The sequence below is a fragment of the Wolffia australiana genome, chromosome 5, assembly GCF_029677425.1.
Source record: "Wolffia australiana isolate 7733 chromosome 5, ASM2967742v1".
Classification (NCBI taxonomy): Eukaryota; Viridiplantae; Streptophyta; class Magnoliopsida; order Alismatales; family Araceae; genus Wolffia; species Wolffia australiana.
In genome coordinates, this window is record NC_135839.1 from 4,088,623 (window position 1) to 4,102,774 (window position 14,152).

The 14,152-nt window shown below is 40.9% G+C and overlaps 2 protein-coding genes across 3 annotated transcripts in view; one reads left to right on the forward strand and one right to left on the reverse strand.

The window, feature by feature from the left end:
- Positions 1-701: 701 nt before the first annotated feature.
- Positions 702-3,082, forward strand: LOC144703018 (uncharacterized). Its single transcript, XM_078575090.1, has 3 exons — positions 702-885; positions 957-1,032; positions 2,297-3,082. The coding sequence occupies exons 1-3, from the start codon at positions 847-849 to the stop codon at positions 2,926-2,928; spliced, it is 747 nt and encodes a 248-aa protein (XP_078431216.1). The 5' UTR covers positions 702-846; the 3' UTR covers positions 2,929-3,082.
- A 2,377-nt stretch (positions 3,083-5,459) lies between these two features.
- Positions 5,460-14,152, reverse strand: part of LOC144703016 (AAR2 protein family) — a 36,182-nt gene continuing 27,489 nt past the window's right edge. Inside the window, exons 6-14 of one of the 2 annotated variants that reach the window (XM_078575089.1) lie at positions 9,671-9,894; positions 9,090-9,182; positions 8,945-9,016; positions 8,829-8,861; positions 7,545-7,679; positions 6,739-6,795; positions 6,581-6,658; positions 5,963-6,024; positions 5,460-5,863 (exon numbers count right to left, since the gene is read on the reverse strand). In XM_078575089.1, coding sequence (XP_078431215.1) covers positions 5,980-6,024; positions 6,581-6,658; positions 6,739-6,795; positions 7,545-7,679; positions 8,829-8,861; positions 8,945-9,016; positions 9,090-9,182; positions 9,671-9,894 — 737 coding nt within the window. In that variant the 3' untranslated portion in view covers positions 5,460-5,863; positions 5,963-5,979. Of the gene's footprint in view, positions 5,867-5,962; positions 6,025-6,580; positions 6,659-6,738; positions 6,796-7,544; positions 7,680-8,828; positions 8,862-8,944; positions 9,017-9,089; positions 9,183-9,670; positions 9,895-14,152 lie in introns of both variants that reach the window. The other variant, XM_078575088.1, reaches the window with a different exon arrangement.

Consider the following 14,152-nt stretch of genomic DNA (forward strand, 5'->3'; position numbering starts at 1 on the left):
ATAGATAGATAATGGCTTGATGCCCCTATATGGAGATAGATAGATAGATAGATAGATAAATAGAGCGAGGAACAGCTAGTGGTTGATGGGTTGATGCCATTGTAATCTGTATATGGATAATGTTCTGATGTTCTGATGCCCTTGTAGTGAGTGATAGATAGATAGATACGTAGATAGATATATTGATACGTAGAGAGATGACTCTTTCCATACCAAACGATGTAGAAACAGTGGAGAGAGATATGACTCTTTCCATGCCAAACGATGTAGAAACAGTGGAGAGAGATATGACTCTTTCCATGCCAAACGATGTAGAAACAGTAGAGAGAGAGATGCCTCTTTCCATGCCAAACGATGTAGAAACAGTAGAGAGAGAGATTACTCTGTCCATGCCAAACGATGTGATATAGTAGAGAGAGAGATTCTTCTTTCCATTCTAAACGATGTAGAAACAATAGAGAGAGAGATGCTTCTTTCCATATCAAACGATGTAGAAACAGTAGAGAGAGAGATGCTTCTTTCCATATCTAACAATGTAGAAATAGTAGAGAGAGAGATGGCTGTTTCGAGGACACCAAGGACAATTAAACGAGGAGTGTCAAATCTCGACTTCCCTTTCTCTCTCTAGGCTCATCTCTCTCTCTAGGTAAGAACTCCAGAAAGGTAGCAGACATCTCCCCCTATTTAAACGTTTCACTTCTCCCAAGTGCAACAAACGAGAGATAGAGCTAGAGAGAGAGAGAGAGAGAAAGCGAAGCTTACCGTGGAAGACGAAGAAGATAGATCGATTGATCAACCGATCTCGAAGAAGAGAACGCGTTTCTACCCTCATTTCGATTTGCTGCGATGACGAAGGACGAAGAGTTCAAGCTCCTGAAGATTCAGGTAATTGTTTATATTTGGTTTGTCGCATTGTTGATTGTATTTGCTGATCTTTGTGTTATGATCTTCGCTAGACTGTCGTTCTTCGAGTGCACATTCACTGCGACGGTTGCAGGCAGGAGGTTAAGAAGCTGCTTCAGAAGATCGAAGGTGATTTAGATCTCTTGTTTCTCTGTTCTTTGTCTCGATCGGACGGTTATCTATCTATGCCGATCGAAATGCTTTCCGAATGTGATTTTCCGGAAATCTGTTGCTCGCCGGAGTTGATCAATTATGTAGGATCGGATCGCCCCTGGGGTTTTGTCCTCTTGCATTTCGAACTCTAGTTTGATCCGCTAGGGTTTTTCCGCGACTTTAAGGCATTGATCGTCATTTTCCATGGTTTAAATCCTTGAAAGTGTGGCGTCGGTTTTTCCATCACCTGTTCGTAGTGATTATATCCTCATCTTAGCGAGATTCGCTACGATTTCTCATGAAAATCCTGAAACAATAGCTCCGGAGATTCTTTCTCTTTCCATTCGAATCCCTGTCGATACGGCAAGATCTTTTCGACTTCTCATCGATCTCAAATCTCGATTTCAAGATAATCACCCGATCTCGACTGAAAAATCTAGTTTTGCTTACTACTTTCTCTTGAAATGTTCTTGATTCCACATTAGAACTTCCGAAAATTCCGACGCTAGATTTCCATTACAAAATAGTCATTCGTTCGCGACCGAAGAATCTAGTTCTGCTTACTTCTTGCTCTTCTAATGTTCATGATTCCGCGCAAAATCTTTCAAAATTTCCGAAGCAAGATCTCGATTTCAAAATAACACCTGATCTCGACCAAAGAAATCTAGTTCTGCTTACTTTTTGCGCTCGAAATGTTCATGATTTCCTGTTAAATCTTTCAAAATTTCCGAAGCAAGGTTTCGATTTCAAAATAATCATCGACTGAAAAAATCTAGTTCTGCTTAATTCATGCTTTCGCAATGTTCTTGATACCGCGCAAAATCTTTCGAAACTTCCGATGCAAGTCTCGATTTCAAAATAATCACCCGATCTCGACCGAAAAATCTAGTTCTACTTCCTTCTTGCTCTCGCAATGTTCATGATTCTGCGAAAAATCTTTCAAAATTCCATTGCAAGATCTCGATTTCAAAATAATCACCCGATCTCGACCGAAAAATCTAGTTCTACTTCCTTCTTGCTCTCGCAATGTTCATGATTCAGCGAAAAATCTTTCAAAATTCCGTTGCAAGATCTCGATTTCAAAATAATCACCCGATCTCGACCAAAAAATTATAGTTATGCTTCCTTCTTGCTCTTGAAATGTTCATGATTTCCAGGAAAATCTTTCAAAACTTCCGAAGCAAGATCTCGATCTCCGCCTATCGATTATAATAATCGCGATAATCTCGATCTTCCGCAGGGGTTTACACGGTAGCGATCGACGCGGAGAATCAAAAGGTCACGATCTCAGGCAACGTCGATTCTTCAACATTGATCAAGAAGCTCGCGAAATCCGGTAAACACGCCCAACTCTGGTCTCTTAAATCAACCCGCCAAAACAACAACAAAATCTCGCCGGCGGCGGCGGCGCCGCCGCCGAAAAAGCCCAGCAAGAAGAAACCGGCGGCGGCGGCGCCGCCTCCGCCGCCGGCGAGGGCGGCGCCGCCTTTTAATAGGGCGGCGCCGCTGTTGACGCAGTTCACCTCGGACGATGACGAGGATGACGAAGACGGAGACGATGACGAAGACATCGGGTTTTTTGGCGGGAAGAGAGGCCCCGCCGTGGGGCCAGGTAGGATGAGAGGATTCCACGTGGCGGCGCCGCCGCTGACGGGGATGCCAGCTCAGCAGATACACGTGGCCAGGCCGCCAGCTCAGATGTCGTACCATAAGTCGGCGACGGCGGCGCCGTCGTACACCGGGTACTTCCCGGCGGCGACGACCGTTTATCGTCCGTACGAGTATCCGTACGAGTACACGTGGCATCAGGGGAGCGATTACGGCGCGCATCTCTTCAGCGATGAGAATGGGAGTATCTGCGCCGTCATGTGACCGTTGGTGGAGCATGTCTCTTTCTAGAAATCTCTTTTAGTGGATGGCGTGGGCTTCTCTAGAACTGTATAGGTGGGTAGCATGTCTCTCTCTAACTGTCGCTTGTTCTGTCTGTTATAGTGGAATTCACTTATCATTATGACGTTTCCATTTCTGTTCCTGGTCATATGATACGGCATCTCTTTCTCTCGCCATCTCTCTATTTATATTGCAAAAGAAGTATGTCTCTCTCTAACTGTGTATATAAAAAAGATGCTACATTTATTCGACATGGAATCATCTCCATCTCTCGCTATCCACTTTTCCCTTCCTACATTCTTCATATAATAAAAGAAATGTCTCTCAGTAACTGTCATTTGTTCAGTCTGTTTACATGGAATTCACTTTATACTATGACGCCTTCCATTTCTGTTCATGGTCATATGATACAGTTTCTATCTCTCTCTCTTTCTATATATATATATAACAAAAGAAGTATGTCTCTCTCTAACTATCCCTTGTTCCGTCCGCAACAGCTGAATGATTATTGCAACTACCTTTTCTGTTCCTTATCATATGATATGGATCTCTCTCTCTTCTCTCTATCCATATGAAAAAGAAAGTATGTCTCTCTCTAACTATCACTTGTTCCATTTCTGTTCTTGATCATATGGTATGGTCTCTCTCTGCCTATCTCTTCTCTATCTATATGAAAAAGAAAGTATGTCTCTCTCTTACTATCACTTGTTCCATTTCTGTTCTTGATCATATGATATGGTCTCGCTCTGTCTCTCTCTTCTCTATCTATATGAAAAATAAGATGCTCTCAAGTCTCTGTTTTTTATCTCTATCCATATCATAAAGAAAGTATGTCTCTCTCTAACTATCACTTGTTCCGTTACTGTTCTTGATCTTATGATATGGTCTCTCTCTGTCTATCTCTTCTCTATCTATATGAAAAATAAGATGCTCGCAAGTCTCTTCTACTCTTGGCATCTCTCTCTCATATGTGCACTGGATCTCTATCTGACTGCTCGGTACAAAGTATGCATCTCTCTACCTGTATTCGGTATGGTGTCGTCTCCACCTCTCTCTATCTTTTCCTCTCCTACATTCATCATATACATACTTCTATAGTAAGGTAATGAAAGTTAGAGAGAGACATGGTTCTCTGTCCTAAATGTCTCTCTCTCTCTCTTTCCATAGTATATGTAAAAGAATGTCTATCTCCTCGTACTGGAGTAATTTGTCGTCTCTCTAACTGCATAATGTAAAGAAATGTCGCACTGTCGCTTACTGTGTAGAGAGAGAGAGAGGTAGAGGGTGGTTGAGCATTTACTATACCATTACTACAGTCCGCTGTGGAGAGGAGAGAGAAAGAAAGGATGACAGAGAAAGGGAAAGTAAGAGAGTGAGATGGGTGATATAAAAGAGAGAGAAATGTAGAGAGAGAAAGGAGCAAAACTGAGGATTTCTTGAAAGGGTACAAGACGTACTTAATGGTGGAGGAAAGGAGGTTGGTGTGAGAACAGTTTTTAGTAAGAGATGACGCCAGGGCTTTTCGACGTGGAGAGAGAGAGAAAGAGAGAGATGGTTAACAATACTTGGTGTATAGAGAGAGAGAACAGAATGGATGACCGCTGGTTCCCATCAATGGTTTCTCTCTCCTTAGTCCTAGAGAGAGAGAGGCCCAGTTTATTCCACTTACCTGCACGAGGCTTCCCTTCCTAGAGAGAGAGATACCCATTTACTAATTCTAGAGGGAGCTCAAATACCGCTTAACTGCAAGAGAGAGAGATATCCAGTTAACCTACTTCTTGAGAGAGAAATGGACAACGTGAGAGAGGGAGGTCCAACACCAATTACTTGCTAGAGAGATGCCCAGTTTATCTTCTCCTAGAGAGAGAAACGGACAAAGTGAGTGAGAGAGATACGAAGGTCTAATTCCACTTATCTGCAGGAGGCTTCCCTTCCTAGAGAGAGAGAAATACCCAGTTTACCTACTCCTAGAGAGAGACAGGTACAACGTGAGAGAGAAACAATCAGAGGACTCCTTGTTCCCACCAATGTTTCTCTCTCAGAGAGAGAGAGAGAGGGAGAGGGAGATACCCAGTTTTTATACTCTTAAAGACAGAAATGAACACTTACACGCAGGAGGCTTCCCGTTCCATAAATACCCACTTTACCTACTTCTAGAGAGAGAATGGGACAACGTGAGAGAGAAACAACCACAGGACCCCTTGTTCTCATCAATGTTTCTCTCTCCTCAGTTCGAGAGAGACCCAGTTTAACAACTCCTAGAGAGAGAAAGGGAAAAGTGAGAGAGGAAGTTCAAATTCCACCTATGTGCAGGAGGCTTCTCTTCCTAGAGAGAGATCAGAGATAGCCAGTTTACCATCTCTTAGAGAGAGAATGGGACAAAGTGAGAGAGAGAAAGGTTCACTTATCTGGAGGAGGCTTCCCTTCCTAGAGAGAGATCAGAGATAGCCAGTTTACCATCTCTTAGAGAGAGAAAGGGACAAAGTGAGAGAGAAAGGTTCACTTATCTGGAGGAGGCTTCCCTTCCTAGAGAGAGTTCAGAGAAACCGAGTTTACCATCTCTTAGAGAGAGAATGGGACAAAGTGAGAGAGGAAGGTCAATTTCCACTAATCTGCAGGAGGCTTCTCTTCCTAGAGAGAGTTCAGAGAAACCGAGTTTACCATCTCTTAGAGAGAGAATGGGACAAAGTGAGAGAGGAAGGTCAATTTCCACTAATCTGCAGGAGGCTTCTCTTCCTAGAGAGAGTTCAGAGAAACCGAGTTTACCATCTCTTAGAGAGAGAATGGGACAAAGTGAGAGAGAAAGGTCAAATTCCTTGTCTTAGAGAGTTTACGTACTCCTGGGTGAGAATGGTCAAATTCCACTTACCTGCGCGAGGCTTCCCGTCATGTAGAAACAGAGATATACCCAGTTTACCTACTAGAGAGAGAAAGGGACAACGTGAGAGGGAGACCCATTCTACCTACTTCTACAGAGAGAAACAACAAAGAGAGAGAAAGGCCAGATTCCACTCACCCGTACTAGGCTTGTCCTCAAGGCCTGGGAGATTCCTCGGGCAGCACGATGACGGGAGAGTACTGCCAACAAGACAGTACAAGGCGATCACGATAATTAGCCACCCGGAAACCCCATCTCTCTCTCTCTATCTCTCTTTTCTCTCTCTTTCTTTTTCTCTCTCTCTCTCTCTCTCTTTTCTCTTTCTTTCTCTTTCTCTATCTCTCTCTCTCTCTCCCTCTCTTCTCTTTCTTTCTCTCTCTCTCTCTCTCTCTCTCTCTCTCTTTCTTTCTCTTTCTCTCCCTCCTGTCTTTCTTTCTCTCCCTCCTCTCTTTCTTTCTCTCTCACCTTCTCTCTTTCTTTTTCTCTCTCTCTCTCCTTCTCTCTCTCTCTCTCTTTGTCTTTCTTTCTCTTTCTCTCTCTCTTTCTGTCTTTCTCTCTCTCTCCTTCTCTCTCTCTCTCTCTTTGTCTTTCTTTCTCTTTCTCTCTCTCTTTCTGTCTCTTTCGTTCTCTTTCTCTGCATCTCTCTCTATTTCTTTCTGTCACTCTTTCTCTCCCTCTCTCTCAATCTTTCTCTCTCTCTCTCTGTCTCTCCATCTTTCTCTCTCCCTTGTCTCTCTCTTTCTCTCTCTAACTTACCTCGTCTTCTTCGGCTGTCTCGTCGCCATTGAAGCTCCATCCAAGCTCCCTCTGCAGCAGCTCCTTCAGCCTCCTCGTCTGAGAGAGAGAGACACCAACCCATAACAGATAGGAAGAAGATGCAACAAATAATCAGATTTGCTTCCATGACGGCCTACCCAAGAGAGAAGATTGCCGTCCACTTCCCCGGCCTGCTCGATCAGCAAGAAGAAATTCTGCATTGATCATCAAATATTTAGTTAATAGTGATTCATTGTTGAATCAAGTCTTGGATCGATTGGAATCATGGAGAACGATTTGTTTTCCCAGTTAATCAAATCTTCTAACAGAATAAAAAAGAGTCAATTGGTAAAGTTTATTGCTAAATTCTAATCGCAACTTTGAACCTCAGTTTCGATTTGAAGTTTTAAGTCGAGAGGCTTAATTTTTTTAGTAATATAATTAAGTTAAAGGATGCATGGGTGAGTATTATGAATTTGAAGTTTACATATCAAAGTTTGATTGTGATTTGATCTTCGGTTTTTACATAAAGTTCCTTTGTTTTTTCGTGCTAATCACCAATTATTTTTCGGTAACTCTTCTAATAAAAAAAATGTGGGTTGGGGTGTCCATCGATGAACAAATTAAGTTTTTATCATTATTATTCTAATTATAACTTGATCCTCAATCTTGGGAGTTTGCTTTGCCCATTCGGTTTAAACACTCGTAAACTTGAGCCTTAGAACCTATTTCTCGTCGAATAGGCGGCAGGGACCGGAAAGATAAAAGGGATTGGACGTTATTGGGAGGGTAGAGTCCAGGGCATAGGCCTGAAGGGTCTCCTAAAAGTGTTTTATTTTTCTATTTTATTTCCATTGAAGGGAGTTTAGGAGTGCATGGATGAATAAATAACGCATATGGCTAAAATTCTAGGGATAACTTGATCTACAAAATTTGTTATGAAATGGGAGCAATGAGATGGTACCTGGCAATGATGGTGCAAGAAACCTTCTTTGGAGACCCATGCATCGTCGAGAGACAGAGAAACGCCACGGCCCGCATCCTCGCGGTTATTATTTCGAAAACCATGGTTCAATTGATAATATAATGCCTTCACGAACTGAAAATTTGGCCCACAGCATAAGGCAATGTGATAACATGAGCTGAGTGTATTGGACATAGAGTGAGAAATAGTTTTAGAATCAAAATGAGCTTAGCTCACCACCCACGACGTGGGTTGGAGATAGAGTGAGAAGTAGTTTTAGAATTGAACACAATTGAATCACCTAAACAGAAATAGGGCATCATCTCTCTCTTGGGTAGTTATGGTTCAGCATCTGTTGGAAAAACAAGTCAAGTGCTCACTCTGTCATTTTTCTCCATATATTCACTCTTACCTCTCTACTTTCTATGTCCATCATCTCTCTCTATACATTCACTCTTACCTCTCTACTTTCTATGTCCATCATCTCTCTCTATACATTCACTCTTACCTCTCTACTTTCTATGTCCATCATATCTCTCTATACATTCACTCTTACCTCTCTACTTTCTAAGTCCATCATTTCTCTCCATATATTCACTCTTACCTCTCTACTTTCTATGTCCATCATCTCTCTCTATACATTCACTCTTACCTCTCTACTTTCTAAGTCCATCATTTCTCTCCATATATTCACTCTTACCTCTCTACTTTCTATGTCCATCATTTCTCTTCCATACATTCACTCTTGCCTCTCTACTTTCTATGTCCACCATTTCCCTCCATACATTCACCCTCACTTCTCTCCTTTCTGTCCGTTGTTTCTCTCTACTCTCTACATTTCTCTCTTCTGGGCTTCATCTTTAGCTGGGATTCCTGGGGCACTGAGTAGGGTTTTCGGGGTGAGGGGTCGTCTCACTCAAAGTCTATGGACCAGAGGGAGGGTTCAAGTCTTTCACCAAGTAAAACCACAGAGCAGAGTTTCTTTTGGTATTTAATCGGAACGCGACAAATGTAGAAATATCACAGTAAACATGCATTTTGGCTTATCAGGCCTCTGATTCATCACATTTATTGACTTGGGTAGAAGATCAACCTCTGGTTTTTGTTCCTTATCTTTTACTATTTATCTTAATGGTTTTATCTACTATTGGAAGCCATAATAGGGAATGAACTAAAACGAAGGAGAGATTGGAGCATGCAGGAATTTCTCGAGAAAGATCAATTATTGACAGATGAAATCCAGATAGATGAAATATTTAGTGAAGTAATATTCCTGAATTTTACCTTAGAGAACAGGCGAGTCCTAACATGGAAAGGCTGAAATAGAGTGAGAAGCACCAAGGTTATTAAGAATCCAAATAATTTAGATACGTAATACAAGAGTTGAAATAACATTATACCGCCTCTGTGCAATTAAACATTAGAATCACCAGTGATTTCCATTGATAAAATGCTTGAAGAGATTGGCCCATCTGTTCAATTTAAGAGACAGTTGGTCCGTTAGAATGAGTGTAAAAATGGTAGAAGTGAAAGAGAAGATAATACCATGAATGCAATGAAAGCAAATTGAAACTCCCCCAACAGTAGATCTTCTTGACCTCCAAATTTTTTCGTCAGTATATTTTCCAAAACCTGTGTCTGAAAAAGGCCAAAAATAATGTAACACCTCAGGGAACTGTCCAAAAAAGAACTGAAATATAGTAACAGTACCATTTCATCTAAACATGGAATGATGACTGATGCAGCGAAGACAAGGATTAATTCTCTAATAAAAAAACATAAGAATTCCTACGCTGTATTTCATTTATTGTTTCCATAATTATTATCACGTTTCAAAACTTTGGTCCATTTCATAAGCAGAAAGAAAACAGTTGGTATTTGTTCCGAGTTCATCTTTTAATACTACGATTACCACCTGCTGGTTACGTTCTGGGTCTAGTTCATCATTTCCTTCAACAGTTATGAACTTGATAATCAAGATGACTTTCATATTTCGTCGAATCAGGTCTTTCATGAAATGACCGAACATATTATCAAAATTAAAATGGGGACAAACAATCAAACTTTAAAATTTTAAGGAAATGCTGACCCTGGGCCAAGAAAAATAAAACGCATTTGTCAAATACCTTGTCAAGGTTGAGCATAGTAAGCTCTTCCCTAGTTGCACCCTTATGTTTTACAAGAGCTGGAATATGGGTATAGAAACATCCTCGGGTTGGAGAGGAACCCGATGCCTTTGAAAACCTAATAGCTTCTAATTGCTCAGCCAATTTTCTCTCACCGGATGTTATATGCACGGTATCAACCAAATTTTGCTCGTACATGATGCTAATCTCGCCACCAATGGGCTCTGCAAAGAAGTAAATACCAGTTGAAGTTAATTTGACCTTAGACAAAAAACATTAAAAAATGCCTGGTGGAAATACTATCTGAAAGATTTAAACAGAACTGAAAAAAGCACTTTCGCCAGGAATATTTTCGAGGATTCCATGACTAGAGAGAAACTTCACCATACTGAAGATGTGTGCTATTAAAAGAGTGATATTATTGGTTATGAGCCTAACTAATGTGCCAAAAGTAGTTCTGTGAAAATTCCCGTACATGTTGAAATTAGATATCTGACATTTGTCAAGAATCCAGTAGATAATTGCCATATGAACCAGGAACGTAGGTAATTGCTCGATTGTGGGGAAAGATTCAAGAACATAGTTGTTATCATTTGAAGGAAGGGATCTCTTTCTCAGCAATGGCATGTTGAATATATATATGTAAAACACGGTGTTTATACAAGTCCAGTCATGTATCGGGCTACTTAGCCCATTACCCCATTGGGTCGCCTATCTGTATCGGGTAAGCCCAATAACGGATAAGTAACGGCTAGTTTAAACTAGCCGTTATAAAACTGGCTATTTAAACGTACTCTTGATGACGATGAATAGTGAATGTTTTTCTTGATTTCTCTATACTCTCGCTTCATTCTCTGCATCCTTGAGAAGAATCTGTATAATCGTCATGGTATCAGAGCTAGGTTACGTGACTATCTCAAGAATCCAGAAGTTTCATTTGGCGGCGAGGTCATCCTCCGGGAGGACTGTTTCAAGCCATCTGCAGCAAGGTCATCTTTTCGTTCGGCGGGAGGATATTTTCAGGCCATCTTTCGTTCGGTGGGAGGATCCTTCTGAACATTCTTGGGGGGATTCCAAGCTTGAAATATTCAGGCTAACGATCAGTCGCCAGATTTGAAGCTACAGACCATCCTTCGGGAAGGTTGGCGATCATTCTAAAATCTCCATCGAGCTCGGAAGAGGGGGTACTGCTTGTGCATCAACCAACCTATGGCGGTTTGAGAGGACATGACAAAAATTTTCACAGAGCTAACTGCCGATCCATGGATTACCCAACTTCCAATTCTTGCTAAATGCAACGTCTTCAATGGAAAGAACCTTTTACAAGGGGAACGCACTATTCAAGCAGCCCTGAAGCCTCGTAAACTCCTTAGGTATCTTACAGAAGAAGCTCCAAATGAAGATCATCCTCAATATCCAAAATGGATAATAGAGGAAGAATTTGTGTTTGCATGGATGTTAGACTCTATAGCATCCGAACAACAAGCCAGGTACTCAACGTATGAAATGTCCAAGGCATTATGGGAGGCAATACATCGAAGCCATTCTAAAAAATAACACAAAAATTATTGATCTGATTATACAGTCTTACACCCTTAAACAGGGTGATATGGATGTCCTAACTTATTCTAATAAGTTAAGAGACATTCATAATTAACTGGATCACTGTCGTCCTCCGTCCACTGATCCAGTAGCCCGAGCGCATGAAGCTACCAATCGCCTATGTCAATTCCTACAAGGACTCCAACCTGAGTTTGAGATGATTAGAAGCTAGTTATACAACAGGGAGGAGGAGCCAACTTTTGATGAGGCAGTATCTAAAGTCATGCAAGAAGAAGGTCGTCCGAATGCTGCTCGAGGACATACTGAAAATATGGCCTATGCTATGAAAAACCAGCATCAACAGAAGGCTGACTCCGAAAAAGGAAATAAAGAAAACACCAAGGACATTATCTGTCACTACTGTAAGAAGAAGGGGCACGTGAAAGACAAATGTTGGAAGCTTCATGGGAAGCCACCACATATAGCACGAGCGCATATGTCCCAATAGGGAGCACCCAATTCTGGGGATTCTCATCCCACAGCCCAAGATTTTCGGAAGATGATGCAAGAGCTTCAGAATCTGATGTCTATAATCAACTCAGGTTCAATTATTGGGTCAACATCTATGGCTAATTCTGGTAAAAAGAAAATTATTACTAATGTTGTTTTGCTTATTAAGGATCCAAGGAATGCCTGGATCCTTGATTCAGGAGCAACAGATCATATGTCATAAAGAAGAGATCTCTTCACGACAAATGAAAACATTACTCCTGGTAGGTATGTTCAAACTGATGACGGCACACTACTTAATGTAGTTGGTGTTGGCAGTATGAATATACAACCAATAGGAGCATTAAAAAATGTGTTATATGTGCCCAAATTATTTGTCAATTTAATTTCAGTACAAAAGCTTGCGAAATTAGATATATATAATGTCATGTTTGATAATTTCGATGCATATTTATGTCATAAGGAGCTCGGGTAGAAGATTGGACTAGCTAAGGTTCAACAGGGCCTTTACTACCTACCTTGGCAGAACACAAGGCACCTATCAGAAGATATACCCAAGGTGGCAGCTGTGAAGACATCACCCCTAGAAACCCTTATGAGTATCCATCAGCGGATGGGGCATCCATCTTATCATCTCCTAAAACACATGTATCCTCATTTGTTTAAGGATATTATAGTAGAAAATTTGATCTGTGAATCTTGTCAGTTAGGAAAATTTAAGCGTGCCACTTATCTACCTAGTCAAACCAGAATAACTAAGCCATCCAACTAAATCATTGTGATGTCTGGGGACCTCCCCCCCCCCAAATCGACATACTAGGACATAGATACTTCCTAGTATATACTGATGATTACAGTAGGTATAGTTGGGTATTTTTACAGAAGAACAAATATGAGGTAACAAGGAATATTCAAGGCCTATGTACTTTAATTAAAAGCCAATTTGGAGATCAAGTTCAAGGATTAAGGACGGACAATGCTAAAGATTTCCTGAACAATGAGTTAAGAGACTTCTTTACATCGGAGGGCATAAAGCATGAAACTTCACGTCCCTATACCCCACAACAGAATGGAGTGGCAGAAAGAAAAATACGAAATATAGTGGACAAAGGGAGAACACTGTTGATACATGGAAATGTACATGCAAACTTATGGGGTTTTGCAGTCCTGACAGCTACCCATTTGATTAACCGGCTTCCATCAAAGATGTTAGACTTCAAAAGTCTCTTGGAAATACTTGAAACTTATTATCCCACAGCGAGACTGAAAACTGGCCTACCAGTCAAAACCTTTGGATGTGTCGGATATATATACAATCACGCTTATAGACAGAACAAATGGTCATCAAAGGGACTCAAATGTGTCTTTGTTGGATACTCGGTTACTCAAAAAGGATATAAGTTATATCACCCCATTACACGTAAATACATAGTTAGTAAGGATGTAGTGTTTGATGCAAATTTGTTTTATTACAAACCCGATGGGAGTGAGACTCATAGAGACACATCTCATCTCCTCAATAGTGAAAGTATCAGTGCAACGTCCCCTGAAAATTCTGCTGAACAGGACCTAGTATCAGGACCTACTATTCCCAGTTGCCAAGATGACTCCAACATATCTGAATTGCAAAAAGCGCATGAAATGGTAGAGAACACCTTGTCACATGAGACACAAGAAACTATGGGAAATCAACAGCCTACTCCATACCCAAAGTATTATCAGCGAAGGAGAAAGGAGAAGGCTACAGAAATCCCATTTTTGGACAAAGGAGGAGGAATATCCCAAGAAGGGGGAGAGATAACTGATGTTAAAGAAAATGAATGGCCAATTGCCTTGAGAAAAGGAACTAGAGCAAGTGTGAAACCTGTACCTTATGACTTGGTAAATTACCTGAATTATCAGAATATTCCACCTGAACACAAAGTATTTCTTACGAACATCCAAGATGTCCCTATTCCAAAGAATCCCCAAGAAGCAATGAAGAACATTAGGTGGAAGGAAGCAATGGATGAAGAGATGAGAGCCTTGTTAGAAAACAATACTTGGGAAGTAGTTGAATGTCCGAAAGACAAAAGACCCATAGGTTGTAGATGGATATATACAACTAAATGTAAATCAGATGGCAGTCTAGACAGTTATAAGGCATGACTTGTAGCTCGAGGGTATACTCAGACCTATGGAATTGATTATCAAGAAAGCTTTGCTCCAGTAGCAAAGATTAACATTATTAGAATATTAATCTCCCTAGCAGTAAATCTAGACTGGCCATTAAACCAATATGATATTAAAAATGCTTTTCTCCATGGAGACTTAAAGGAAGAGATCTACATGGAGGTTCCTCCAGGATACAAAGATGAAGAGAAACAGGGTAAGGTATGTAGACTTAAGAAAGCGCTGTATGGTTTAAAGCAATCTCCTAGGGCGTGGTTT

Bases quoted from the DNA above. Each gene is read 5' to 3' on its own strand.
- LOC144703018 (XM_078575090.1), top strand. From the start codon at position 847: ATGACGAAGGACGAAGAGTTCAAGCTCCTGAAGATTCAG. The intron at 886-956 runs GTAATTGTTTAT...GATCTTCGCTAG, and splicing joins TCAAGCTCCTGAAGATTCAG to ACTGTCGTTCTTCGAGTGCA. The intron at 1,033-2,296 runs GTGATTTAGATC...GATCTTCCGCAG, and splicing joins GCTGCTTCAGAAGATCGAAG to GGGTTTACACGGTAGCGATC.